A 28,000-nucleotide genomic window follows, 5' to 3' on the forward strand; every position below is an offset into this window, starting at 1 on the left:
TAGTAAGGATGGTAGTTAATGGGAAACTATAGTTACCATGTTAACCATATTATTCGGCGTTCTTGATTTCTGTCTCTTAAATTCTTCTTGTAAATAGACTTAAGTGGTTTAAGTATTCTTGAAATGAATTATGTTCCCATGTGCGGCATGGATGCTGTCACTTTAAGACGCTGTGGTTAATTCAGTGGAACTAGATGCGTTCGTTGAAACCTGTTTTCTGCTGCTGCTGCTCTGGATGTTGCAGTGTGACCGTGGGAAAAAAAAAAGCAGCAACAGACATCCAGTCAATAACCCAGCCTTTACATCCTACAGCATACATCAGCATTGCCATCTGAAGATGCGTTATAATTAGCCTGGAGAAATCATCAGCATCATCTCTTGTGATTTGACACAAAGACAGACGCACTGGTTGGATTTGGGTTTTATTACTACTGGAGAGACACACTTAACATCGTCGAAACGGATAAATAAACGCGATGTCGTCGGAAAAACACGGTAATTGTTTTAAAATATATTTTTGTATTTGGTTATACACCGCTAATTAAATCGGTCCATGCATCTGGATCACTCATTTAAATAAAATGTGTTCATTGTACAACGAATGAGAGACGATGACATAAAAGCGATTGTACCACCATTCATGAATTGCATGCTGTAATTTTTTTTAATCTTTTTTCAATGTTCGCCCTTCATCTATAGGCTGTAGTCATGTATTCAGACTGTGTGTCAAATCCAAGTAAGCTGCCTGCCTAGGCATCAGAAGCGCGTGATGTCTCTAGACGCGTGCTGCAGTTTTGCTCGTTATAATCATAATGCTGCGCGTTTTGGGCGTCAAATGCGCCTTTCGAAGAATTAAAACTAGCAGATGATCTCCATGAACGCTGTCCGTGTAAGCAGCTCGCTAGTATTTGAGACGCAACCGTCGTGTCCGTTATTTTCTCCGGTATAGTGTCGTGTCGTGTACATTATGCAGAGTTTTATCAAATCGAGAAAAGGCGCATTAGAAGTGAATTAAATGCTGTTGTATGAAGCCCTATTTCAGGCTTCAGGTCCCTTGGGTCTGTGATTCATCGCACTGTGCGATATAGGGCCCTAAATCAATTGAGTTGCGTGATTTTCAGAAATAACGCAGGTATGATTTACATATAAGAACCTTTTGGATTAGCCTAACAGTAATCTTTCTTATGATATATATATATATATATATATATATATATATATATATATATATATATATATAGATAGATAGATAGATAGATAGATATAGATAGATATAGATATATAGGATCTTATAAAAGCTCCCTCTCATCTCTGTCAACCCATTTAGACAAATATTCAAAGTATATTCATGATTCATATTCATTGTTTAATATACCTTATCTGCAGGATGTTCTGAAATAATAGAGGACACGAATTGACAAGGTTCTTTAAATGTGCTCAGAAAATTATGCATTAAATGTATATCCCCCCCCCCCACATACCATCCTGAACTGTAAATATGCTGCTGACATTGTGAAGGATTACATAACGATAGTCGTTTACACATAGAAACACACCCTGAACTCTCTTATGTGACACAAGCTGGTGTAAATCTAATTAAAGCTATTTTGTGAAGGGATATTCCTGTCTGAAGGCAAACTAAGGAATGGTTTACTGGAAATTTGTCAAAATAATAGCGTGCATTGGTCAGGTTAAAAATGGCATTAATTTTCTGCGTAGGGAAACTGATTTGAAGTAAAGCTTTAAAGACAGAACTGCTATGCGCTCTGAGGTTGTTCATCAATGGCATATGCTTTTGTTGAGACCATCAGTTATTATTTTAACATATTTTTTAAAGACTGATTTTAATAGCATAATGTCTGGTGGTAAACTACTTTTCCCACAATTCAGCAAAAAACTCCACCAATCAGAGAGTCGTGGTGAACGAATCACCAAAATATCTCAGCTGGGAGCTCTCAAAATACTTAAAGTCATGAGCTGCCTTATTTAATTATTTTGTACTGTTCTCCGGGGACCACTTATAATGATATCAAGACATTTACATAAAAAACATCATAATTTAGAAATAATAGGTTGTTTTCCTGTCCTGTTTTGGCCTCCTCATCAGAACGCTCTGGTTGAATTGGCGTGGAGGATTGTCGACTCAGAAGTGACTAAACAGGCAGTGATGTAAAAGCAGGAGTTGACCTTCTGTGGAGGCGGAGTTTAGCCACACTATTACATCATGAAGTTGTTTTGGCAGATTGGCTTCAGTATAAGCTGTTTTTAGACTAACAAGAAAGTTTTGAGTTCTGAAACTTACAGGATGTGTGTGTGTGTGTGTGTGTATATATATATATATATATATATATATATATATATATATATATATATATATGTATATATATATATATATATATATATATATATATATATATATATATATATATATATATATAAATATGTATACAGTATGCTTAAAAAAAACTTAAATTATTATATATGCTTATATAAACTTTAAATTGATGGCACATGTAGAATGAAAAAGAGGCAATGAAATTGAAGTTTTCCAAAGGTCTTTTTTTTTAATGAATTTCATATGCATCAGTGTCTTAAGGCCTGTTCACACCAAGGACGATAACTATAAAGATAACTAGATGAATATACTTGCATCCATGCCACAGGTGTACATTTATTATAAGCACAAGCTGCAGTTTTGTCGCCTGATGTATTAAATGCTTTGAGATTTTTCAAGTCAGGTGGATTCTGATTGGCTGTCAGTGTTTTTATCGTTCATCAGCTTGAAAATAAAAATGGTCCTGCTAGTGATTCCATTTAAATCATTCTTCTGTGTTATCTTCATAGCTGCCATGCGAACTTCTATATTTTCAAAGAATTAGAAATGTATCTTTATGGCTATAGTTATCATCCTTGGTGTGAACAGGCCTTTGTTCTTATGAATAATTTTCTGCTGGTCTTTATTTGTGGTGTATGACTGTGGATCTGTCGCGGCTCAGGATTGGAGGAGGCAGCTGGTAGGCAGTCCATGTCTCAGCAGATGATGCAGATGGCTCCGCCTCCTTACATCCCCAACCAGGACCCCAACATGCCCCCACATCCTCCTCCAACCAGCTGTGCCCCGCAGCCCAATTACCCCCCTCCCCCTCCTCCTCCTGGATCAGAGGGGTACCTGCAGGAGACACACTTCCACTGCGGCACCCTCGGGCCCCAGGGGGCTCCAAACGGTTACCCAGTGCAGACACACGGACCAGTGGGCACCGTCCCTCATCCCCCAGTGGGCTATATACATACAGGATACCCCCTCCAGCTGCAGCCCTGCACGGCCTACGTGCCCGTCTATCCCATAGGCACAGGGGTGAGTTGGCATTCATTTGAACTGCACAGGATAATTCAGAAGTATGTAGTATGAGAGCGGGATACAACATACTTCATACTACAGTAGTTATAGTTCATAGGGAGTTAAAGGTTGGTTCTGTTGACGGAATGTATTTTTTATGGTGTTTTAGTTTTATTTAAAAGCACAGACTGGCTCTTTAAATAAAATATGCAGCTTCTCTAATGCTTAAAAGTTTATGTGATGTGATTCCTATGCATCCCATGGAGAACAATTACCTTTCCAAGAAGAAAAAACACAAGCGGAGATGATATGCATGATATATCCAGACTATAACTCTTTTCTGCCAATATTAGTGAATTTTGAAAATGTATTAGTAAAACCTCAACACCTTTTGGCTGATATTGGATATTTAATATAAATATTTAATAGATAATTTCTTTTTAGATTTAGATTCCAGTAGAATTTTCCTCGATCTCTGTACCAATTTTATTAATGTTATGTTAATAATAAGAAGAAGAAGTAGAAAGGAAAACAAAATATGTTACTATTGTAAAAAAATAAAATAGTATGGTTAAGTAATTATAATAATAATAAAATTTTACACTACAATAGTAATGTTATGATACTAATAGTTATGTGTTAATTTCTTCACTTTTAAGTGTTAATCCTTCTAGGTTTAATTTGGCAGAAAACTGATGTTTAATTGACAGCATGTTAAGAAAAGGTTTCTCTTTACTGAAAACTTCTGTCCACAAATAAATTGGTAATTATGTGACAATAAAGGGAACCAGCATACATTTGGGTCCCAAATACATATTTAATACATAGTGTTTGATGATGATTGATTTGTTATATATCATGATTTTGATTTTATTTCGATTAATTGTGCAGTCCTATTTCACTTCAGGTGCTGCTAAGAAACAAAAATTGTAACAGTCAAAAATGATGCCTGTCCAGTATTGTAAAGTCATGTCTAGTAAAAATATAGGAATTATGCACCTGAAGTGTCTGTGTGTTTTTCTCAGGCACAGCCTTACATGCCCAATGGTGCACCTCATCCAGGTGTTGCCCCCGGCCAGATGGCCATGCATATGCCCAACGGCATTGCTCTGATGGAGTCTCGTCGTCCTCCTCACGACTACCTGCCCATCGCCGTCCTCACCACTGTCTGCTGCTTCTGGCCCACAGGAATAATCGCCATCATCAAAGCCGTGCAGGTAATTGAGCCCAGGACGAGCTCTGGTGCTCTGATGCCAGCAGGGCTGAGATATGAATCAGCTCATGGAGATCATTTTTGTTCATGCTTGCTGTTCACACACTAAGAACTACTAAGAACACATGGTTATAAAAAAAATTAGGTAAATGGTTGCATTTCAATGTGGAACATGATCAATGTGTACAAATGATCTACACACAACTAAGGCTTGTTCACACTGGGACGGATATCGTGCACAGATTTTTCTCCTCATAACTAAACAAAGGGCGCCATTGTGATTGTGCACACCAACATGCAAAACGCAAGGCATAAAAGAGTGACTTTTTAAAAAAAAATGGCCACAGGCTTAGTTTTATTTGTTTACAAGTCTGGAGCTGCTGAAGTAACAGTAAAACACTACTTGGTGGCGCTCAAGCACAAAACGGTTTGCCGATCACACCTGATACCTAACAATGAAGAGGAAGTAAGTAGACCAAGAAGATGCATCGAGACGAGATGAATGTAGAGATGTGTTGAAAAATGTTGGCGATAAGCACGCACGATAATCGTCCCGGTGTGTACGACGAGGCTTTAGACTTTTTACTTCAACCAATTTAATTTTAATTTAGATTTCAGACTTTATGTGTAGTCTCTACATTTTGTAGATTTTTACAAAAATAGGATTTTATTTTATCGATATATTTATTTATTTGTTTAGTGGTTATTTATGAATAATTTACACAGAATTACATACATCAAACAACTTAATTTAATGTACTAATTTAATTTCACACTTGCTTTGAACAGCCAGTTTTTTCAATATATCTATTTCTACATAAGTAGGATTTTAAAGTGTTTAACGGCAGCATTTCAAGGTGACAAACAATTTACAGAGTTCTGTTCAGTTATGCTTTTTAGCATCAAACTATTTCATAATTTCATTTCATTTAATTGACATGAACAAGTATTTTATCTATTTCTTTCTTTATATCTACTAAATACAGTCGTTTATCATTTGTTTAGTGGTTGCTTTTGGTGTCACATTGTTTACAAACAATTTAAACAGAATTTTGTACAATAAGGTCTTTTTTTTTAGCATGAAACAAGTTAACTTCATTAAATAATTTAATTTCAGACTTGGTGTTCGTTCAATTACATTTTTGTACCCTCAGTTTAACTGAATGATTTAATTCAATTTAATTTCAGTGAACAGGTATTTTATCGATTTATTTTAGATATATAGTAAATATGATATTTTTTGTCCTATTTGTTTTAGTGGCTGCATTTCAGTATATTATCTTAGTTAACAGTGATTTGCACAGAATTCTGTTCAATTAGGTATTTTATCGATTTATTCTAGATATCTACTAAATAGGAGTCTCTTTGTTCAGGTTCGTACGGCTGTGGCTCGAGGCGATATGGTTACAGCAGAGATCGCCTCGCGTGAGGCACGTAACTTCTCCTTCATCAGTCTGGCGGTGGGGATCGCCTCCATCGTGCTCTGCACCATACTCACCGTTGTGGTCATCATCGCCTCTCAGCACCATGATGACGACTGGGAGCCCTAGAGAGCGAGCGTGGGACGCACCTCCCATCCTGACCCCAGGCCATCATTCCAGTCCGTATTCTGCTTTTTCTGTCACACTGCACAGTTCTGATGGCTCAAGCCACCACAACCTAATCTGCAGTGGAAAATACGCTTTTACAGTCATTTGGCCCATGTCTTAGTTACAAGATAGATTAATGGTATAGTAAATCTGAGTGTGGGGAACACCGAGCATCTACCTTGTTGTAAGCGTGTAAGCTCACACTCACATCAACCTAACTGAGCACTTCCTGTTTCTCCTAAAGCTACTAAAGCCTGTGTTAGATCAGTAGTTAGAAATATAGTGTACTAAAGACTTGAGTCATGTTAGGTGTTATCGTTTGCTTTTAGAATTTGCCAAAAACATTGCTTTTTAAAAGAAACCCACAGGAACATAATTTTGGTATAACTGTGTTTTTTGATGTTCAAAACATTCCATGTATTATTTTTGTCATTCATTATTTTTTTTTGGAAAGATAATATATTTCTTTGCAGGTTAACTTGACAAATTCAAACGCTGAAAGTGTGGATAAATTGTGTTTTCTATACACTAGGTATTGAATAGTGTAAAATAATCTATTGAATAAGTTGAAAGAATGATAGACTTTTGAAATAGTTTCCAATATCGTAGAACTGGAATTTCACATTTTATGTACCCAAAGGAACTTCTGTTGTGTAGATCAAAAGAGTGTATATGAGTATTGATTAATCAGAGGTTTCTTTTCTGAAACCCAAGGCAAGAAATCTACTCTACGGAGTACACAAACACAGATGCAGGTGCTTGGCCAACAGCAGCTTATATTTATAGAGAGATCCTGACATAGTCGATTTGTGCCATAAGAAAAGTTTCAGTCAGTGATTTCAACCCTTCAATACTATTTTGGCTGAAATTCCATTTTTTTAATTGCCAAAATTTGCATCACTATTTAATGCTGCAGTGTTTACTTTTTGTACAAATAGTGGTTCAAAATGCAATTGCAGTCTGTTCGTTTGAGAAGCCGAAATAGAAACAGAACCTCGCCCCTATTTTGATAACGCCACCCCACACGAACGTACACAACCCTGGCAGCGACGATGGTGGGATCTGCTATGGCTGCCGCCCGCAGCATGTTCAGGCAAAAGCCAACACGGAAAAGTTGTGTGAAAAAGCAAAATCGACGTGACTCACCTCTCAAGACGAAACAAAGCAGACTCTCTGCAGATCTCTGCCATCGCTGGCTATCTATACTCGATCTGCTAATATCCGTCCTGTGCACTCACTGGGCACTCTCTTCTCTTTATCATTACTAGACACACCTCTTACTGCTCATTGGCTGCAGGTTTGTTTTGGGACTCGCTCCGACACTGTGTTCGAAAGCGTTTTTCATAAATCGCTTAGTGCACCTTTAATGCCATTAAATTGGATGTGGTATTAGGGGCCATTCACACAGAATCTATTTTTGCATTCCTGCTTTTTCATTCTTTTTCTATGTAAACATGTGCTAGATGGTTATGTTTGACGTCTTTTGTTACATCTCGCGCCCGACACAGCATTATAAAAACATGGAGCTCAAGTTAAACAAGTACTTAAAAATTGTAAAACTTTAAAAAAAAAAAAAAGTGTTTTTAGACCTTCTAGAGCTTTTTTTTTCTTTGCTCCATTGCACCTACTGTTTTTAATCGCATAATCAACATTCTGTGTTTATGGCCACTTATTGTTGTAGTCATTAAACCAGATTAACCAACTTGAACTGACCTCAGCAGGATTCTCATCATACTGCTAGCCTGACATGACGGTAAACTGACCCCAGAAGAAGACAATTAATGCTATTGTATAGCACCCCTTGTGGCAACACTGAGAATGCAACGTGTATTTGAGCATCATTACAAATTGCTGACACGTTTACAATGCAGCAATATGTGAAAATAGCTAAAAGCGTTTGTGTTCATGTACTTGTGTAGAGTAACTCTTAGGCCTAAGTGTCTTGTTGCAGACCGGTCCAGTTCAGAGGTGTTGAAAGAATGTATTCTAGGGTGAAATTATTACTTCATTACAGACTTTTGTAAATTGGCTCTTCATTGAAGGAAGACGTGAGATTTGTGTGTTGTGAATTAGTGTATTATTTATTATTTCAATTAAATTATTAATTTGTGTATTATACTTCTATATTTATTGAAATAACTAACTGTTGAAATATATAGTTAGTGAACAAAAAGAACCAAACAATCCTAGAGTGTTCTCAAATATAGATTATATTAAAACATGGACGCAGTGTTTTAGATTTGTATTTTAGGTCTCCAGTATGTGAATTTATCTCTTGCTTAAAAAACTGCATTCATTTGTGCCATCCAATGACTGTATAATCTGTCAAACTCTTTATTTTTAAGCAAGAGTTCACCCAAAAATAAAAGGTCTGTCATTTCTTCACCCTCATGTCGATCCAAAAACCTTTTCATTCTTTACGGCACATTAAAGGAGAAAATGTTGATTCTGTCATATCGGTCTTTTCCTGCTCTGTTTAATCGATTTCTAATATCTTTCTGATCTATTTTTGAACAAATGCCTTGCAGCATATTGCAAGTGTTACACTGAACTGTTTGTTGAATTGTTTATACTTGTTAGACGTGTGATTGCACATGTTCATGTTTATATGGGCTACGTCTAAAAATATGACCCTCTTTTTCTAAGAGAGCATAGTTTCAACAGAAATCCTGTCTGTTAATAAGATAAGCTGGTCTGATACATTTTATTTTTGTGTTTTAAAGTTGTGCAAACACTGTACAGTTGATGTGAACCTGTTTATAATTATCCCAGCAATATGCTTTTTCACACAGTTGTGATATAAAGCAAATGCTTTATTGTTATAAACATTAATGAGATCTGATTGCCTATAGTTACTGCACACGGTTTCTCTAAGCTTGTAAATGCGGTAGGTTTATTCAAAAAACCGCAAGCTCGCTTGTATTTGTGTGCTTTTATAGTTTTACTCTGTGGTGAATCTCACAAAAACCTGTCAAGAGCATATTTCACCTCAAGTCAGCAGAAATAAATATATTTTTAGCTTATTTAAGGACTATTATTTTTTTTTTCAAAGACTTTAATTGCAATTAAAAAAAAAAAACATTATCACAAAAGTACAATATTTGTGTCGTAATGCAAATCTAATGAGAATTTTTCAGAAGAGTAAAACATCCAGATGCATTTCATACATGAGAGTTTTTTAAAATCATGTCAAACATTCTCTTTTTCTTTCCTTTGATTTTGGATGTGAATTGTGACTCAAACATGTTTTCGTGAGATTTGCCCTCTTAATGAGCCCAAGCATTGATTTGCTGTGTATGAATCCAGTGATTTGAATTAAAGAGGAATACCTTGTGGTGCCAGAATCGATTGTGTTGTGTTTTCTCTGCCTCTTGCTCATGTTTGGCCTTTCTCTATATCTCAGAAGCGCTATTTATAGTTGCCCATCTCTGAATCTTTTTTCCTTGTGTCACTGGAGCTACAGTGTATCTCCACATCACATAACTGATCATCTGATAGGGGGGCGCCAGTGCCTCTCATTTACATTTTGTGGGGTACAGTAATGGCCAAGGGGCTCCAGCTCTTCTCAATCTGTGAGGGCATCTGTCGCTCTGCGGAGAAGCATCAGCACGGCCATGCCATGTTACTGATGCCTAATGTAGGTTTTGCAGTAAGCCATGATTAATTTATTCAGGATTAATTTATTCCATGAATGAAACTGTCCAATAGCAAATGGGTTATAACATTATATGTTTTTTATTTAATTTTTTGTTTAATTAAAATCAACATCATAAAGTATATTTTTTTTACTTTGAGCAATGATGGAGCTATACGTGACTCTTCTTAGGAGCATATAAAACAAAACAGCGCCTTGGACAAATTGAAATGTAATATTGTAGTAGGCTAGTTATAAACAAAGGCTTATTTTAGTTCAGATTAACATTTGAGGGCAGCAATTGTATTCAAAATGTCAAAATAAAACCGACATAATGTTACTTAAAAGCATTATAGTCTACTATTCCTGCCAAACTTCCATGGTTGCAGTTAGTGTTACTACAGTAAATCCATGGTGAATGTTGCTGATCTGTGGACACTGGATAGTTCAATCATGGCATAATGTTACTTCATGGTTTCCACGTTAGCGCTGTTTGATCCGTTAATAATCTCACAGCGATGTAATTACTTCAGTGGTGAATTCAAATGCTTTCTTTACTGGATCTCTCTGTGTAGTAACAGTGTTGCTACTAAAGAACGCTTCTGAATGTTTGATAGCAACATTGTTACTAGGATTGGGCATCGAGAACCGGTGAGACTGACTAGTTCTAACTCTTTATTCTGGTTGTAACTTTTTATTATTTGATAACATTGTTAATTATATATATATATATATATAATTAACTCTATGTCAGAATTATATAAGAATATGTCAGAATTTCCAAATGTATCTGATATAAACATATGCCAGTGATAAATTCACACTCATTTGAAAATTATAGTATAATGCTAAAAATAACCCTCACTAAAACAGTCTTCTTCATTTTTTCAATTTGATTTCTCATGTCTATTTTTTGATTTTGGGCTGAAATATGACCTGGACATGTTTGTGACATATTTTGTGAGTTTCATCAGCAATGTAAAGAGGTGAGAGAGAAGAGAGATGGATGGAGTTAGAAGAAGGAAGCAGTCCAGACTGTGTCAGTAGGATCACAGATGGTCGTTTAGCCTCCCAAAGAGAGCCATCGTTTCAGTAATCATTTATCACCGCAGGCCTGCCGTCCCTCACCACACAGTTTTGCCTCTTCTGCTCTGACCCTCGCGCCATGTGTTTGTGTCGCCCATACTGCGCCCATGTACTCACCCACCATTCACCTTCGCAGCTCCATCAAGGCTGAGTTGTTTGGCCACTTCTGGTTTACCCGGTCCTCACGGCGCAGTGCTGTTTCGAGCTGCTCTGCACTTGTTGGTTAGGATTGCATTCCCAAGTGCTATTTGTGCCAAGATTTGAGCAGAGCAGTGAAGATTCACTGACTCGCAGCTTGATTCATGTTGACACCCTTACTGTCACTTCCTATCTCTCTCCGCTCTCGCTGCACTGTCCTCCCCTCACGGCCTCACCAGACTTACGTAAGACCCGCACTTTACACAGTGTCCTAACTTGACATGACGAGTTTCCAGTGACAAGTAATTTCTCTGTTCACACTTAAAGCGAAAAAGCAGCAAAATCACACGTTTCATTTCGTGCACATTATTCCAAACAACGCATATATTTTGCTTTGCAATTTTTCATCAAATTTCTTCGCCTCTTAAACAACTTTCCCATTTCACTGACATCATCAGTCCCTTTTGTTTTTAGCCCCGCCCTCTCCAATTACTTCTTACTACAACTTCTTCACTTTTCAGTATCCAATCAATTTCCTATCCGTAAAATGGTAACACTTTACAGTAAGTTCCTATTAGTTAACATAAGCTTATGCATTAAGGGATAATGTGCATCCAGCTGGTTGTTTTTGCAGAATAAGGGTCTTGCATCAGCCTGAAGGGGGTTATTCCGTGATAACAACACAACTACTTGCCGCATAAGTAAATAGTTTGACACAAAATATTGATTTGAGTTGAAATATTTGAACGTAAAGCTTCCATGAAGACAGCAGTTGTGAAAAAGCAGCATGTTCAAACTAGATGGACATTTGAGGGATACAGTGCAGTCAAACCATTTATTACACAACATCTCACCACAGAAATAATTATGGTGATAAAAGATTTAAGACGAAAATGTTTCAAAATCTTACCAGTTTGTTAGTTCTCTTATAATCCATGACAGCTAACAAAACAATTGTAACAAAATGACAGCAGCTGCGTTTCTATGAAACGAGAGTGAATCCGCGATACCAGGATTAAATAAAATAATTGTACACAATTTGGAATCAAGTTTGAATATTTTATTAGCTAAACAAACACAAAGCTTCCACCAAGAAAAAACTGTTCCTGGCAAGAGTACAGCGCTGACTTCAGCTACCCGGATGAGCCTGTGTGATCAGCTTTTACCGGTGGTTATCGAGCGATAACATATCTCAAACGTACTGCGATTGACCAATCACAATCAAGTATTCCTCAGAGCCATGTAATACCTGACATTAAGAGAACAATTCACTCACTTTCAGGAAAATGTACTTGATTTGGAGAAATTCAGCATTACAGGATCCACTGGTGAACAAGTGATCTAATGTTACATTTCTCCAAATCTGTTCAGACGAAGCAACAAACTCATCTAGATACAACATTAACATTTTTAGCATACTTTCATTTTTGGGTGATCTACTTCTTTAAGTAATAATAACAGAGAGTTTTGATTGGCAGACTGATGTCTTGTCAGTTTGTCTGATTTAATGCAAGAACTTAACATGGAAGAGGAAAGAATCAGCTGTCACTTCATTCTTTCACACATAGTGAGCATATAGTGCAAACAGAAAACCACAATAAGTCAACTATATATATACAGGTCCTTCTCAAAAAATTAGCATATTGTGATAAAGTTCATTATTTTCCATAATGTAATGATAAAAATTAAACTTTCATATATTTTAGATTCATTGCACACCAACTGAAATATTTCAGGTCTTTTATTGTTTTAATACTGATGATTTTGGCATACAGCTAATGAAAACCCAAAATTCCTATCTCAAAAAATTAGCATATTTCATCCGACCAATAAAAAAAAGTGTTTTTAATACAAAAAAAAGTCAACCTTCAAATAATTATGCTATGCACTCAAGACTTGGTCGGCAATCCTTTTGCAGAAATGACTGCTTCAATGCGGCGTGGCATGGAGGCAATCAGCCTGTGGCACTGCTGTGGTGTTATGGAGGCCCAGGATGTTTCGATAGCGGCCTTAAGCTCATCCAGAGTGTTGGGTCTTGCGTCTCTCAACTTTCTCTTCACAATATCCCACAGATTCTCTATGGGGTTCAGGTCAGGAGAGTTGGCAGGCCAATTGAGCACAGTAATACCATGGTCAGTAAACCATTTACCAGTGGTTTTGGCACTGTGAGCAGGTGCCAGGTCGTGCTGAAAAAATGAAATCTTCATGAAGTGCTCCAAAATCTCCTGATAACTAGCTGCATTGACCCTGCCCTTGATAAAACACAGTGGACCAACACCAGCAGCTGATATGGCACCCCAGACCATCACTGACTGTGAGTACTTGACACTGGACTTCAGGGATTTTGGCATTTCCTTCTCCCCAGTCTTCCTCCAGACTCTGGCACCTTGATTTCCGAATGACATGCAAAATTTGCTTTCATCCGAAAAAAGTACTTTGGACCACTGAGCAACAGTCCAGTGCCGCTGTTTCTGGTTCAAAAGTGGCTTGACTTGGGGAATGCGGCACCTGTAGCCCATTTCCTGCACACGCCTGTGCACGGTGGCTCTGGATGTTTCTACTCCAGACTCAGTCCACTGCTTCCGCAGGTCCCCCAAGGTCTGGAATCGGTCCTTCTCCACAATCTTCCTCAGGGTCCGGTCACCTCTTCTCGTTGTGCAGCGTTTTTTGCCACACTCTTTCCTTCCCACAGACTTCCCACTGAGGTGCCTTGATACAGCACTCTGGGAACAGCCTATTCGTTCAGAAATTTCTTTCTGTGTCTTACCCTCTCGCTTGAGGGTGTCAATGATGGCCTTCTGGTCAGCAGTCTTACCCATGATTGCGGTTTTGAGTAATGAACCAGGCTGGGAGTTTTTAAAAGCCTCAGGAATCTTTTGCAGGTGTTTAGAGTTAATTAGTTGATTCAGATGATTAGGTTAATAGCTCGTTTAGAGAACCTTTTCATGATATGCTAATTTTTTGAGATAGGAATTTTGGGTTTTCATTAGCTGTATGCCAAAATCATCAGTATTAAAACAATAAAAGACCTGAAATATTTCAGTTGGTGTGCAATGAATCTAAAATATATGAAAGCTTAATTTTTATCATTAAATTATGGAAAATAATGAACTTTATCACAATATGCTAATTTTTTTAGAAGGACCTGTATATATATATATATATATATATATATATATATATATATATATATATATATATATATATATATATATATACTGACAAAATCATAACAGTTTCAAGAGCAGCAAGAACAGTCCTTGACTATATCATAATGGACAGCAAAACAATCATCCCGAAGAAATGGATGACTAATACCTTTGAATGTGAGATTTGATAGTCATGTCTACCGCAGAAGCTTTAGCTCCACGTACTCACACAGACACAGAGAGGAAGTGGAATGATTTTTCTCTGCACCTGAAGGCCGCTGGGGAGGAACAGGAAGCTTGTTTGATACCAGCAGTCTGACATAAAGTGCACTGTAGGTCATCAGGAGCTGCTGAGCAATCGCCTGAAGAAAACAGATGCACATTTTTCACTTAAACTGTTTCAAGATTCAACCTAAGACGGTTTGGTGGTCAATCAGAGGCAAGGGGAAACTTATAACAAATACACTACTATTCTAAATATAACTAAATATTTATATTGAACATCATTTTCTTATAAATAAATAAATGCTAAAAATCTTCTATTGATACCATGTGTTGTATTTGATCTATTGTAATGTTCTGCCTAAATTTAATCAGCTATCATGTAAAATTGTCATTCACCACTGGTTTAAGAATATATAGGGACATTGACTGATTTGTATATTATTTATATTAATATTTTTTTCTCACCTGATTGGAGAGAGTGGTGTCAGGCATCAAGCTGAAGTTTTTGGTGAGTTTAGAGTCTTCACGTTGACTAGTCGATGCGCTTCGCTCTCGTCCCTCCAGCAGCGGCCGCTCTTCTTCTGGGAGCTCCTCGTCCTGTTCTCCAGCCTCGGGGTCAAGGGTCGTGACCTCGGTCACTAGAACTAGGTGGGACATTCTTTTCTTGAGTTTGTTCTGCCAAGTAAAACGGGAACTTTGTGACAGTATTTCGTTCTCTAGCAGTGTTATTTTAGTATCACTGAGTTTTATTCATATTATACATTTTAGTCACAGTTTTGTAGTACATTTTGTTGTGTGTTGTGCATCATGTTATTGCTTTCTAAATATATATATATATATATATATATATATATATATATATCAATGAACAAAAGCAAGCTAACCTGTACTTGATCCCTGACAAAACTGTCCTCCAGCACTCCAGTCAGAGATGTGAGACATGGGGACAAGTCCCAGTACACACAGAAGAGCTGCAGACAGAAAGAAAGATCGAGAAGAAGAGCAGTTAAACAAGTCTGTTCATGACTCTAAACATTATGACTTCCATCAGATAGATTACAGAAGAAAAACATCAAGATAATAGTGTGACTCAGGAAGGCATTCAGTTATCTGATTATACAGTGCAGTTCACAATCTCTTATACTCTAAAACCACTAAACCGGTAACTGTTTCTCTAAACTCTCTGGCATGGAAATTCTTGCTTGCAAATTCAGAAATCTTATTTACGATTGATATGCACGTAAAACATTTAGTTGAAAATAGACAAATTCATTTGAAATTCATTATTTCATGTTTCTTTTCCTCTATTTCACTCCCAATCAAAAACAGAAAGATTTTTTTTTTTTTTGCAATAATGCAAGAAAAATAAGAGCAAAGGATGCTAGTAGGTGTGTAGCTAATGCTTCATATGTGTATTTTAAAGGGATAGTTCACATTTACACACCCTAATGTCACCCCAAACCTGTTTGACTTCATGTATTCCCTGGAATACAAAAGTTGATATTTTGAAGAATGTTGATAACCAACATGAACAATTTTGGTGAACAATGAGACATCATGCAAAAGAAAGAGCGTCAAACAGGGTTTGAACAGCTAGAGGGCAAGAGGTGTAAAGAGAACCTGAAAAATTATATTTGAGTAAAAGTACAGGTTCCTTACAGTGAAGATTACTCCACTACAAGTTACAAGTCACCGATTTCAAAACAACTTGATTAAAACTTGAGTATCTGATTTTAACACACACACACACACACACACACACACACACACACACACACACACACACACACACACACACACACACACTTGTATCATGTTATTGAACTAAATAACATGATACAAGAATACAAGAGAACAGTAAAAACACACTTGATGAGCTGGTTTCAGGCTCATTCCTGTTGCTAAGGAACTGGCATTCACATAAAGTAGCTTTGTAATAAAGTTTGGCTGAGTAAGAGAAAAACGCACAAGAAATAGTTCTTTCACTGCCCAGTAGTTGGTGATATCACTTTTATTTCAAAATGTGTAATTGCAATACTCATTACAAATGTAGTGGAGTAAAGACTACAGATGCTTATTCAAAAAATGTAGGGAAATAGAGATTAAAAGTAGCTAATATCTTTAATACTTAGTAAAACTACAGAGTATCCAAAAAGATACTCAAGTACAGTGATTCATTACGTTTACTCAAATACTTTACACCTCTTTATGAGGGTAAGAAATGACAACAGTGTTGATATTTGGGTGAAATATCCCTTTAGGTTTTTCATGCAGCCACAGAGGATGATGGGAAATGTTGTTTTGTGAGTTAGAGACCACATAAACTGGTTAATCAGTAATACAATTGTGTCCAAAGTATCACACAATCAAAGCTCAATACCTGTTACCTTCTGCCACAAAACTATAATTGACTCCTTACTCAATTCAAAAGGGCCTAAAGAATGACGATTGTGCTGACAAGACTTGCAGACCGCATGATTCGAGATACAGTATACAGGAAAAAATGCATTTTAGTGCAGAAGTAATTACCTGCAGATTTCCTCTGCATTTCTGGACCCAGTCAGCCACTCCCAACAGCAGCTTGTGCCTGGCCATGTGCTCATTCACCCCCACCAACCGCACATCTGTGTTCATGTTGATCTGAAACAGATGCACCTGTTAGCCTTAGCTGCATTCAGATCTGCATTAAAAGGGAATATGAGTTCATTGTTACTGTAAAGAGGGAGTGATGTCATCAGAGGTGATGTGTCGTGTGACAGCCCACCTCTTTGTTGCTGTAGTGGAAGATGAGGTTGATGGCGGCGGTGAGGAGTACAGACACAAGACTGACACACAGACACAGCACCCAGAAGTCTGTGGCACTGCTACGGAGGTACATGTGAATGGTCGAGTACACAGTGCACCACAGCACCAGATACAAAAGCTGCAACAGACGTGAAACACACAAAACACACAAGTCATCTGACCCTCCAGATTCCTGCCGGGTTTTTCTGTCATCTACTGATTGGAAGTGTTTTGTGCAAAATAGTGAAAGGTGGTCATATGGTTAATGCAGTGGTGGACGAAGTACACAAATCAAGTACTTGAGTAAAAGTACAGATACATATAATAAAATATTACTCCAGTAAGAGTACAAGTACTCCTTTTTCAATTTTACTCAAGTGAAAGTACAAAAGTACTCGATTTTTTATGTACTTAAGTAAAAAAGTACTGAAATTTTATATACAAGCTACTTAATTAAATTTTATATTCGCACATATTTTTTAATAATCCTACTGCTCAAAATACCTGGGATTTTTTCCAAAATAACCACTATATGGAGTCAAGATATATTTTTGTTGTTGATATGGACTACGCTGATGAGAGTGATGTTAACTGTGAAAGCTTACACTGTGATGTACATGAGAGAAAACAGAGATGACCATCTGATTTTCACCAGTAAGAACAAAGTATTTTAAAGTTTGTTGTTTTACAGAACATCACAGTTAGGCCTATATATGACATGATAATAAGGCCTGAAGTTAGGAAGAACATTTTAAAGGAAAATATAATTATATTTTCATATTTTCTCGTGCAGAAAGTCATATCAGGAAATTCCTAATATGGGCAAAAGCGTCCAGCTATCGCTGTATGAAAGCAGTTTTTACACAGAAAAAAAAAGGCCAAAAACTTTTGGAAACACGAAGACATTAAACATACGATTGCAACAATATATGGTTTTTCAAGTCATCTTCAGCAGGTGATAAATAAAGTATGAACAATGCAGTGCTAATTGACAAAAACATTTTGAAGTATATAAACAAATCATTATTATTTATTGTCCAGCAGTTATAGATTTCTAAGCCAATTAAAAGTTAGAAATTTGAGAAAAATTTAAGTTGCCTTTTGTATCCACTACCAGTCAACAGTTTTTGAACAGTTAGCTTGTTAATATTTTTTTAAAGAAGTCTCTTCTGTTCACCAAGTCTGCATTTATTTGATCCAAAGTACAGCAAAACAGAAAAATTGTGAAATATTTTTACTAACCTATTTGTATTAACTCTTTTTTATTTGGATATATTTCAAAATGTAATTTGTTGAAATTTCAAAGCTGAATTTTAAGCATCAATACTCCAGTCAGACAATCCTTCAAAAAAAAAAAAAAAAAGGTTTCTTTGATGAATAGAAAGTTCCGAAGAACAGCATTTATTTTGAAATAGAAATCTGGAATAATCTGAAATAGAAAATTATGTCTTTATCATCACTTTTGATCAATTTAAAGTGAAGTGACGTGACATTCAGCCAAGTATGGTGACCCATACTCAGAATTCGTGCTCTGTATTTAACCCATACGAAGTGCACACACACAGCAGTGAACACACACACAGAGCAGTGGGCATCATTTATGCTGCGGCACCTGGGGAGCAGTTGGGGGTTCGGTCAAGAGAACCTTAGTCATGGTGTTGCCGGCCTGAGACTCAAACCCACAAAAGAGTCCTTGCTAAGTAGAAGTGCTCATTTCTAAAATTTATTTTCCAAAAAACAAAAATTATATTGACTGTAAGCTTTTGAATGATATATAGTGTACAATGTTGCAAAAGCTTTTTATTTCACATAAATGCTAATTTTTGATCAAAGAATACTGAAAAAAAATACTCATGTTTTAAATAATGATAATCAGCAAATCAGCATATTAGAATGATTTCCGAAGGATGTGACACTAAAGACTGGAGTAATGATGCTGAAAATACAGCTTAGATCACAGGAATAAATTACAATTTAAAATACATTCAAATAGGGAAAAAAGTTATTTTAAATATAAAAATATTTCACAATATTACTGTTTTTTGCTGTACTTTGGATCAAATAAATGCAGGCTTGGTGAGCAGAAGATACTTCTTTAAAAACATAAAAAATATTACTGTTCAAAAACTGTTGATTGGTAAACTATATAGATTAAAGAAATGTTATATAGCCTACGTAAAAACACCCCTGGCCAAACAGGGTGCATCTCTTCCCACTTTGATAATTACTGTAGTTACCATGTTCTGAACATCACATCCTTTCTTTTCTCCCCAGATGTAATCTATATATATATATATATAGGTGGCTGAATAAAAATATTTGGACATTATTTATAAAAATTACCTCAACTTAGCACCAGCAAGCTTGTTAGCTAGACAGTTAGCATCAGCTAACAATATTTACTTATTTTCAGTACGGTTATGAATAAACATTCATGTCTGTCTACTCGTCTAGTTAATCCAAACGTTACTGTTGATAAACAATATAAAACAGACGTCACATAGGGATGGTAGCATTTTAATAAAACTGTTAACATTACGGCAGCGGGGAATTTGAACGTGCATGAGTTATTGTATTTAATCTGTGTTATTTTAATGTTTGTTTTTTTATTTATTTTGTTGTTGTTTTTCTTCCTAAAATTGATGTGTCTGCATCGTCTGCACTCGAGCATTTCAGTGGGCTTAAATAGATCACTCTTTACAGCGGATTTAGTTCCCAAACAACTGACAATTTTGACCTAAATATGATTTTCAGTTACAATAATTAATCCAAAATTTCGACATTAGTAACTTACTTTTAGCAACATCAGACGCACGCGCGCTCACAAGATCTCCCGGTTCTTACTTCTGACTCGCACTAAACGGTTCATTTGAATCAGTGAGTGGTCGACTCCAGAACAGCTGCAATCCATTGACAGTAGGCTGCAATCGGATCATTCTAATTCGTAAACGAATTGTTTGGTGCGATTTGCGATCCGATTTAAGTTTATTTTGAAAAGACTCGTTCATGATGAATCAAACACCACTTCTGCGTGTCGGAGCACGTGATATATTATAGGGAGTAACGATATGTTTTATGAAATGTAGTGAAGTTAAAAGTACGATTTTATGCTTTGGAATGTAGTGAAGTAAAAGTAAAAGTTACTCAAAATAAAACTACTCCAGTAAAGTACAGATACTTGAAAAATTTACTTAAGTACAGTAACGAAGTAAAGCTACTTCGTTACTGTCCACCACTGGGTAAATGTCAAGCTGGCGAAGAACTTTTTTTTCTTGTACTGTTGAACTAGTGTTTAGCTAGTTAAGTATCAATACTTAACCACAAATTAAGAATGCATTGAAATTACTTCTTATTTTGTTCCCTCTTTTTATTTAAATTGTGAGCCTATTTGCTTCATTACTCATTTTTTTTAGATATATTGTTGGTGTTTTATTAGGATAGGACAGTATTGTAAACATGAAGCAAACTGAGAGAGGGGGGGGGGGGGGGTGCTGGGATCAGGAAAGGTCTGCAAGCTGGGGCACTATATTTGCTTATTATTTTTAATTGGTGATTCTCGTCAGTTTCTTATTATTACAATACAGTGTTTTTTGTAATAAAGGACAATAGTTAAAAACAGTAAGGATAAATATAAGGCTTTAATAATTAAGAATATGGAAATTCATACCACAACTATGATGACGACAACACAGTCGACTTATCTTTTTAGATATCGTTCTTGGTGTGAACGACTATTAAGACATTTTTTTATCTAAATCAGCCTAAATTAAAGGCACAACAGCAATACTACAATGATTTAAATAAATACAACTTAATAAACATTTAAATAATTTACTTTTTTTTACCATTTAATATATATTTGTATATAAAAACTCTGTTATGAAAATCTTAATTGTTCTACTAAAAAGTTTTTAAAAAATAGGAGTTTTAACACTTTCTTTCTTTTGATTTTGGACTGAAATATGACCTGGGCATACACAGAACAGGTTCTATGAGTTTCCCAGAGTCCTATTAGCTTCGCTCAGTGCTGGAATGTGTGTGAACAGCTGTGTTACACAGTGTGTTTTCTTACTGGTGACATGATGACATTAAAAACGTTTGAGTTGAAAAGCAGGTATCTTCTGATGGACGGGTGGTCCAGCGCTAAACGAAGTGGAGTCTCAAAGTCTTCTTCTGGAATCTGAAATAGATTTAACATCAAAATACACATGGAAGTAAGACGCTGAATAATTGAGAAATTATTGCATGCTGGAAATGTACTAGCCTGGAAGCCTTTGGTTTCCAGAAGTGTCCTGCAGTGTGTGAAGTCAAAGCTGGGAGTGAACCAAGTGGATGTGGACACAGACGCCACACACTCACCTGACAGAAAGACACTTTAAATTCAAAACGGAAATCTCAGCTTTAATAGGCTGGTGTCTCTTGTTGTCAGGGTGAATTTGAGCTAGATTAAGCCTATTAAGAATTAAAAATGAAAGTAATGAAGGAGAGTGGATTAACTGGATCACATATTTTCAATTCCTGTGGCCTTGAAGAAGATCTACAGTACGATATGGTATGAAAAACTCATCGGAGCATTACAAACATTTAATTCAGGACACATTCCCACTCAGTGTTTGATGGTTTTGGTTAACTGGTTTGATATTAATACTAAAAGAGGACTGTCATAGAGAGAAAGGGGTTAATACGTACCGTTCCTCCATGTGGACGCTGTGCCTGGTACTCCTGCTGTGACCGACCGTCCTGTGGGGGATTCAACATCACCTCTGTCCTCTCCGTTGCACTGCCGCTCCCTCTCCTCCATGGAGACGGTCACTGTCAGAACCTGCTGGAAAATATTACCAAACACTGTCACTGCAACTGCAATTAAAGTTGTCTATAAAAGAAAATGATGATCAAGATAAAACACCAACTGTGAATATTTTAGCAAATAGATATAACCATCCTTCACTCATTGATTAAGACAATTGTTTTGTATTTCAAGTTTTGGAAATGTTATGTTTAAATATGAATTTATATTTTTATCCATCCATAAATCCGAAAATACATTAATTAGCAACAACATACATATGTAACAAAACTGTAAAGTTTGATGTATGAAAGTGCTTCTGAAGTGGAGAACTCTGGCTCAGTGCATGAGAAAATGGCTTACTGTATGTATGTAAAGTAATTGAAATTAAAAGTCAACCAATGAATAAGTCATTGAAGAACATTTTTAAAGTCAAATTGACAATTTCTTCCATACTGTGACGTATGGCCTGAGTATAAAAGAAAAACAAAAAAGTTAAAAATTAATTGGATGTTGAGATGTGGGCGTGTCACTCAAAAGCGTAGGCAGATGAATGTGAGGCGGGTTTAAATGAACTAATGATTGGAGAAATCCTGCATATGTCTGTTTTTGGTGAAGTAATGAATCACAATAAGATCTATAACATGGATTTTAGTAAAAAGATTTTCATTTAATGCCGACTTTAATTTATGGACACGATATATTGCCTCAACAAGCACAAAAAACTAATGATGTGTAGGAAGGTCAAGACATAATGTAATATATATAATGTAATGTAAGAAAAGCTAAATTCATAATATAATTCCCTAATGCTAAATAGATTTCAAATGAGATCTCGCACTCAGAAAGGAAACTCAAAAGAAGGGTTCAAACTTCCAATAGCCAAAAAATGTCAATGACGATAGCAAACCTTTGGTCAGGGCCCAGTTTGTCTCAGTCGATGCTTTTGGCACGTTGCACAGCCTGTTTAAGGACAGGAAACACCAATCTTGCAGTCAACTTCTCTTTTAGAGTTTCGTGTACAAGAACATAAAGAAGATGTTAGGTTTCTCAACAATAAAGAAACTGACAGCATTTCTTAACCTTTTTTTTTTTTTTTTTTTCTGAATCCATTTTGAGTTATTGTAAGTGGCTGCAAGCAGTGTTTTTGCATAATATGCATCATTATAGAGAAACGGCTTCAGAGAGCTGTTCATGTTTCACTGCTGTGACCCGGGAAAGTCAAATCACGATGCTTTTACAGCAATTTCAACAAACCTGTAAGATACGAAAGCATACACAGCTCACTCCACTGCAGCCTGCAAGCTGAAGAAAATGATAGACACATAGATATTATACAGCATGTGGTGTATATATATATATAGCTTACCCTGAAATGATCCCTCCATCTCATTCTCACTCACCGTTGCTAGTTTTTGAATACAGCAAACATGTTCAACTGCTGAAGAACAGAGTGTGATTGTGACAGCAAATCCATCTCTTTATTTCTCTCATTGTGTTTCTCTCAGTTTCTTCTCAGTCATGCCTGCAGTAGCCACAACCTTTGCTCTTTTTTTCCTTGTTAGGCTCCTTCCAGTTTTAACTCTCATTTATTTATCTCTTCATATTTGATTTTGTCTTTCTCTCATTTTTCCCCCTTTAGGCTCCTCTCATGGTCTCGTTAGCTCTCTCTTTCTCTTTCACTCTCTGTGAGTGTCTCTTCCTCCTTTATGCAAATCTGATTTTAAACCCTCCCCCTCCTGCTATTCCTCTGTCTCTTTATTTTGTGTGTTTCTTTTTCTCTCAGCTTGTGACTCAGCTCTGTGTGAACACATGACTGCAGGAATGTACACAATTTCACAGAGCCATGGCGAAAAGTGTGTGTCTGTGCTTGAATGTGTGTGAGCCCAGGAAAAAGAAAGAGAAAGTAGATATTAATGCAATGTGTATTTACTGTTGCCAAAACTGGTGCTGGTCATTGAGTCTGTAGAAAATAAACAAAACCAGTTTTGAATCAAAAGTCTAATTGCACTGTTCTCTTTCAGTGTATGTTGAATGTTAGTATGCTGGTATTTTTGTTTCCTACACCTGGTAATTGTGTCAAAATAGGACAAAAAAAACGAATTCTGTCCTCCTAACCAATGTCCATTAATGTCAATATCATCATGTTTTTATCATGTCTGTTGGGATTTTATTTTATTTTATTTTAGCTAAGGCTTTAAGACCGGGGGGGGGGGTCTTAAAGCCTTAATTTTGTACAGACTTGTATGACAATGAATGATAAAGCTTTTTTTTTTAAATGTAGCCTAAAGTTCTATTATGATGATGATTAATATAATGATTTGTAGTGGAGTGATAATATGCAGCACACAACATTTGTCAAAATATATTTGAATTAAATTAAAGCACTTTTCAGTTCAATAACCTCATCGTCTGCATTAATATAGAAACTAGCAAACAAAATGTAAGATATCTTGCATAGTGCAGCACTCAATGCGACTGCCTCAGGGTCCTGATATCTTACACATTTATTAGTAAAGCAGCATCTGTATTTGTCGTGCTGTTTGTTATAACAGATGTCAGGATGTACTTTTCCAGAAACATCTTGTAACCATTTATTCAATAGCAAAAAAAATCTGATAGCCTTCTGGGGGCTGGGGGACACATATAGGCCTACAGCACTGATTGATCAACTTTAATGAAGTAAAATACGATCACGGACGCTGATACAGACTATTAGCACTAAAAACTGGCCTCTCACTCACTGAATCCACCTGCTGGGAAATAAAAGTGACCCTACACAAGAACACTTGGTCCATGGCACGCAATTAATAAACTGAAACCATCTCGCAGGTAAGAAACAATGTTGATGTAGAAATAATTCGGTTGAGGTGTGTGTGATAGCACTGGACTAGTTTACACTCCCAAATCCCTTAGAAACTATTTTTCCCGTTTTAACAGCTTTTCTGTTAGGAGAAATCAAATTTATGTAAACATTTATTTAAACATCCTCATTTGTAAGTCGCTTTGGGTAAAAGCTTCATGTAAATGTACAAAATAATATTACATATTTTCTTGCATAATTCCTATACAAAATTTTCAAATATTTTTAGGTTATAGTTTATACAAGGTAACCAAAAATAACAATTAATCGAGTCTACAGAGATCATACACTCACATTTAAAAATACAAAATAAAAATCGTTTTAAAATAAAATATCTTCCGGTTTGGCATGTGACTCTGACGTCACGCCGCGGTCATGTGACTCTCTGGTTAAAGATGTGAGTCGTGTGTTGTTGCCATGTAGATACTTCAGGATTCACGAGTCTTATTAAAGGAAATACCATAATCAAGAAATTCTTCATATCTGCACTGTTGTCGTTGTCTTTATTGTATCGATGGATTTTGTTCAACAGTTCGGAATTGTGCTTATAATCGCGGTGTTTTCCGGCACTCGTGCAAACGAGCTTCAGGTAAATAAACACCGGACTCCTGTCACATGATTCTGTTCTGCTCTCAAACTGTCATTTTTACCAATAATAAATATATGCTGGTGATTTGTTTGACTGTAGCATGTATATACAGAATGAAGTGTGTAACTGAACTAAAGTTTCATGATGCAGTGATGCATGACTTTAATATATATATATACCGTATATATATGTGTGTGTGTGTGTGTGTGTGTGTGTGTGTGTGTGTGTGTATGTATGTATGTGTATATTATATATACAATATCTATTTCTTATATATTTAAACGGGTATATATGTGTATTTATATATACATAATAAATGTACACACACATTATTGTAAACAAAGACATTTATTTTGCATGTGATTAATGACAACAAGCTTATTGTTTTGTCATGTGATTGTCATATGAAAGAATTCTGAAGATCAGTCCTAAATCATGTCTTTATGCCTCGTGTTATTGTTGTGATTCTCCACACTCCCACAGATCGAGCCGCTGATATACGAGGAGCAGCTGCTGTGGGTCGGCGGTGGAGCCGGTCAGGTCAACACTTACAGGATCCCTCTGCTGACCTTCACGACACGTGGAAGTCTGCTGGCCTTCTCAGAGGCCAGGAAATTCTCCTACAATGACATCGGTGCCAAGTTCATCGCACTGAGACGCTCCACAGACAAAGGTGGACCAGCCACTTTCACTACTGTCATAAATAGCTATTTCAGATGAGATTGCATTGTAATCTCTTTCGTGAATCTGTCAGGAGTCACCTGGTCTCCCACCTCCTTCATAGTGGACGATGGATCTCTAGCAGATGGGTTGACTCTAGGTTCGGTGGTTGTGGATGAAGAGACTGGTGCTGTGATACTCATCTATTCTCTGTGTTTCCACCGTTATCACTGTGACCCCTCCAGCACCATGATGGTGCAGAGTCTGGATGATGGGTTCACCTGGAGCGCCCCACGAAACCTCTCCGTTGAGCTGGGGGTGAAGAGCTTTGCTCCAGGGCCTGGCTTCGGCATACAGGTGCGGTTAGAGCTCTTTACTTTCTGTTCCTCCTTCAGGGGAAAACTAAAGCATGCTTTTATGACTTCCTGTCGTTTATGATGCTGTTATGGCTTCTCCGGTTAAATAGAACTACATTTTATTGTCTTTGTGGTTAAGCATATGCTTATAAAGGAGAACAAGAAAGCTGACATGGTCTTTTTCCAGCTTTTTTTTCACACTCAGTAGCAGTTTATATGTTTTTGTCCATCATATGCCTGTGTTCACAGAAACGGTATGCTCCCAATGTGGGCCGTCTGGTGGTGTGTGGCCACGGATCCATTGCTGGCGATGGGGTCTTCTGCATACTGAGTGATGATCATGGTGCATCCTGGAGATATGGAGCTGCTCTGAAGAGCATCCCTTACAACCAGCCTAAACAAGACCTGGACTTCAACCCAGATGAGTGTCAGGTGAAAGCAAACAACTTGATACGCAGAATGCATCTATGCTGATTAGTGGGTTTTAAATCATTTTTCTGTAGTCCTGTATTCTTCTCTTTATCAGTAAAACATACAGTCATTTTTAGTCTAGGCTTGATATTTAACAACTTGCGCTAATTGACTTTCTATTTGACTTGGCGTACTATCTCACATCCTTTGTGTCTGTTTTAACAGCCAGTGGAGCTGGAGGACGGAAGTATAGTCATCCATGTGCGTAACCAGAACAAGTATCACTGCCGCTGTCGATTAATAGTGCGGAGTCTGGACGGAGGCGAGACTCTTCCTGTGGAGGAGCTGGTGTTTGACAAAGGGCTGATCGACCCGGCCGTCGCAGCCGGAGCCCTGCAGAAACAAGGAGTGATGTACTTCACCAACCCCTCCAGCACTCAGCACAGTGAGGAAGAGCAGTTCTCAGAGCATTACTCAGAAATAACACAGTTACAGCTTCATACAAGGTTAATTGTTATTTGCTTGCACAGGGGTCAATCTAACTCTTCGCTGGTCCTTCTCTGATGGGAAGTCATGGGAAAAGGAGGCTGTCCAGATCTGGGCGGGGCCAAGTGGTTATTCATGTATAACATCACTCAAGGGAGATTCTCCTGAGGACAACAAATTCATCTTCGTCATTTACGAGAAGGGCCATAAAGATTACTGTGAGACCATCTCTTTTGCCAAAATCCATTTATATGGAGGGAAATAACCTACAGGTGGAGGAGCCAAGAAAAGGGATATTTAAGACTTTTAAATTGATTTTTTTTTCTTTTCTTTTTTTGAGAAATCCAAGGTAGCAGCGTGATGAAAAATAATTTTTATCATTTTTCTTTACATTAAATCTGGTCTATACTATGAAATGCTTTTATATGAATTTCACTCCGGAAAAATATTGAGGCATCCTGCTTCAGTGTGAGATTGATTTATACAGCAATATAATGTAAAACCGCTATGATTTTACCCACGTTTTTTACCTGTCAGTGCACAAAACATTCTATAATATGTGTCTTGAAGTTCTCATAACTTCTTTGTGCAGATGGTGAGCTGCACATGGGATGCACATGTGTTTTTTTGGGACCATTTGATGGGTTTTAAACTGCTCTTGCACCGTTTGTCTTTTTTTTTTTTTTTTTATCTG

The 28,000-nt window shown here is 36.9% G+C and overlaps 3 protein-coding genes across 3 annotated transcripts; 2 read left to right on the forward strand and 1 right to left on the reverse strand.

Moving 5' to 3' along the window:
- The first annotated feature begins 166 nt into the window (after nt 1-166).
- On the forward strand, nt 167-6,827 carry LOC132104759 (proline-rich transmembrane protein 1-like). Its single transcript, XM_059510307.1, has 4 exons — nt 167-495; nt 2,997-3,355; nt 4,363-4,554; nt 5,924-6,827. The coding sequence occupies exons 1-4, from the start codon at nt 477-479 to the stop codon at nt 6,098-6,100; spliced, it is 747 nt and encodes a 248-aa protein (XP_059366290.1). The 5' UTR covers nt 167-476; the 3' UTR covers nt 6,101-6,827.
- A 7,374-nt stretch (nt 6,828-14,201) lies between these two features.
- On the reverse strand, nt 14,202-23,657 carry LOC132104432 (transmembrane protein 268-like). Its single transcript, XM_059509904.1, has 11 exons — nt 23,345-23,657; nt 23,199-23,246; nt 22,852-22,904; nt 21,845-21,980; nt 21,420-21,514; nt 21,228-21,335; nt 17,136-17,294; nt 16,901-17,011; nt 15,256-15,342; nt 14,837-15,046; nt 14,202-14,508 (listed from the first exon to the last, which is right to left on the reverse strand). Exons 4-11 carry the CDS (start codon nt 21,954-21,956, stop codon nt 14,344-14,346), a joined length of 1,047 nt encoding a protein of 348 aa, XP_059365887.1. The 5' UTR covers nt 21,957-21,980; nt 22,852-22,904; nt 23,199-23,246; nt 23,345-23,657; the 3' UTR covers nt 14,202-14,343.
- Nucleotides 23,658-25,155: 1,498 nt separating this feature from the next.
- On the forward strand, nt 25,156-27,991 carry LOC132104433 (sialidase-1-like). Its single transcript, XM_059509905.1, has 6 exons — nt 25,156-25,393; nt 25,877-26,066; nt 26,148-26,410; nt 26,659-26,841; nt 27,046-27,265; nt 27,351-27,991. The coding sequence occupies exons 1-6, from the start codon at nt 25,319-25,321 to the stop codon at nt 27,569-27,571; spliced, it is 1,152 nt and encodes a 383-aa protein (XP_059365888.1). The 5' UTR covers nt 25,156-25,318; the 3' UTR covers nt 27,572-27,991.
- The last annotated feature ends 9 nt before the right edge of the window (nt 27,992-28,000 follow it).

This window comes from Carassius carassius, chromosome 25 (genome assembly GCF_963082965.1).
Source record: "Carassius carassius chromosome 25, fCarCar2.1, whole genome shotgun sequence".
Lineage (NCBI taxonomy): Eukaryota > Metazoa > Chordata > Actinopteri > Cypriniformes > Cyprinidae > Carassius > Carassius carassius.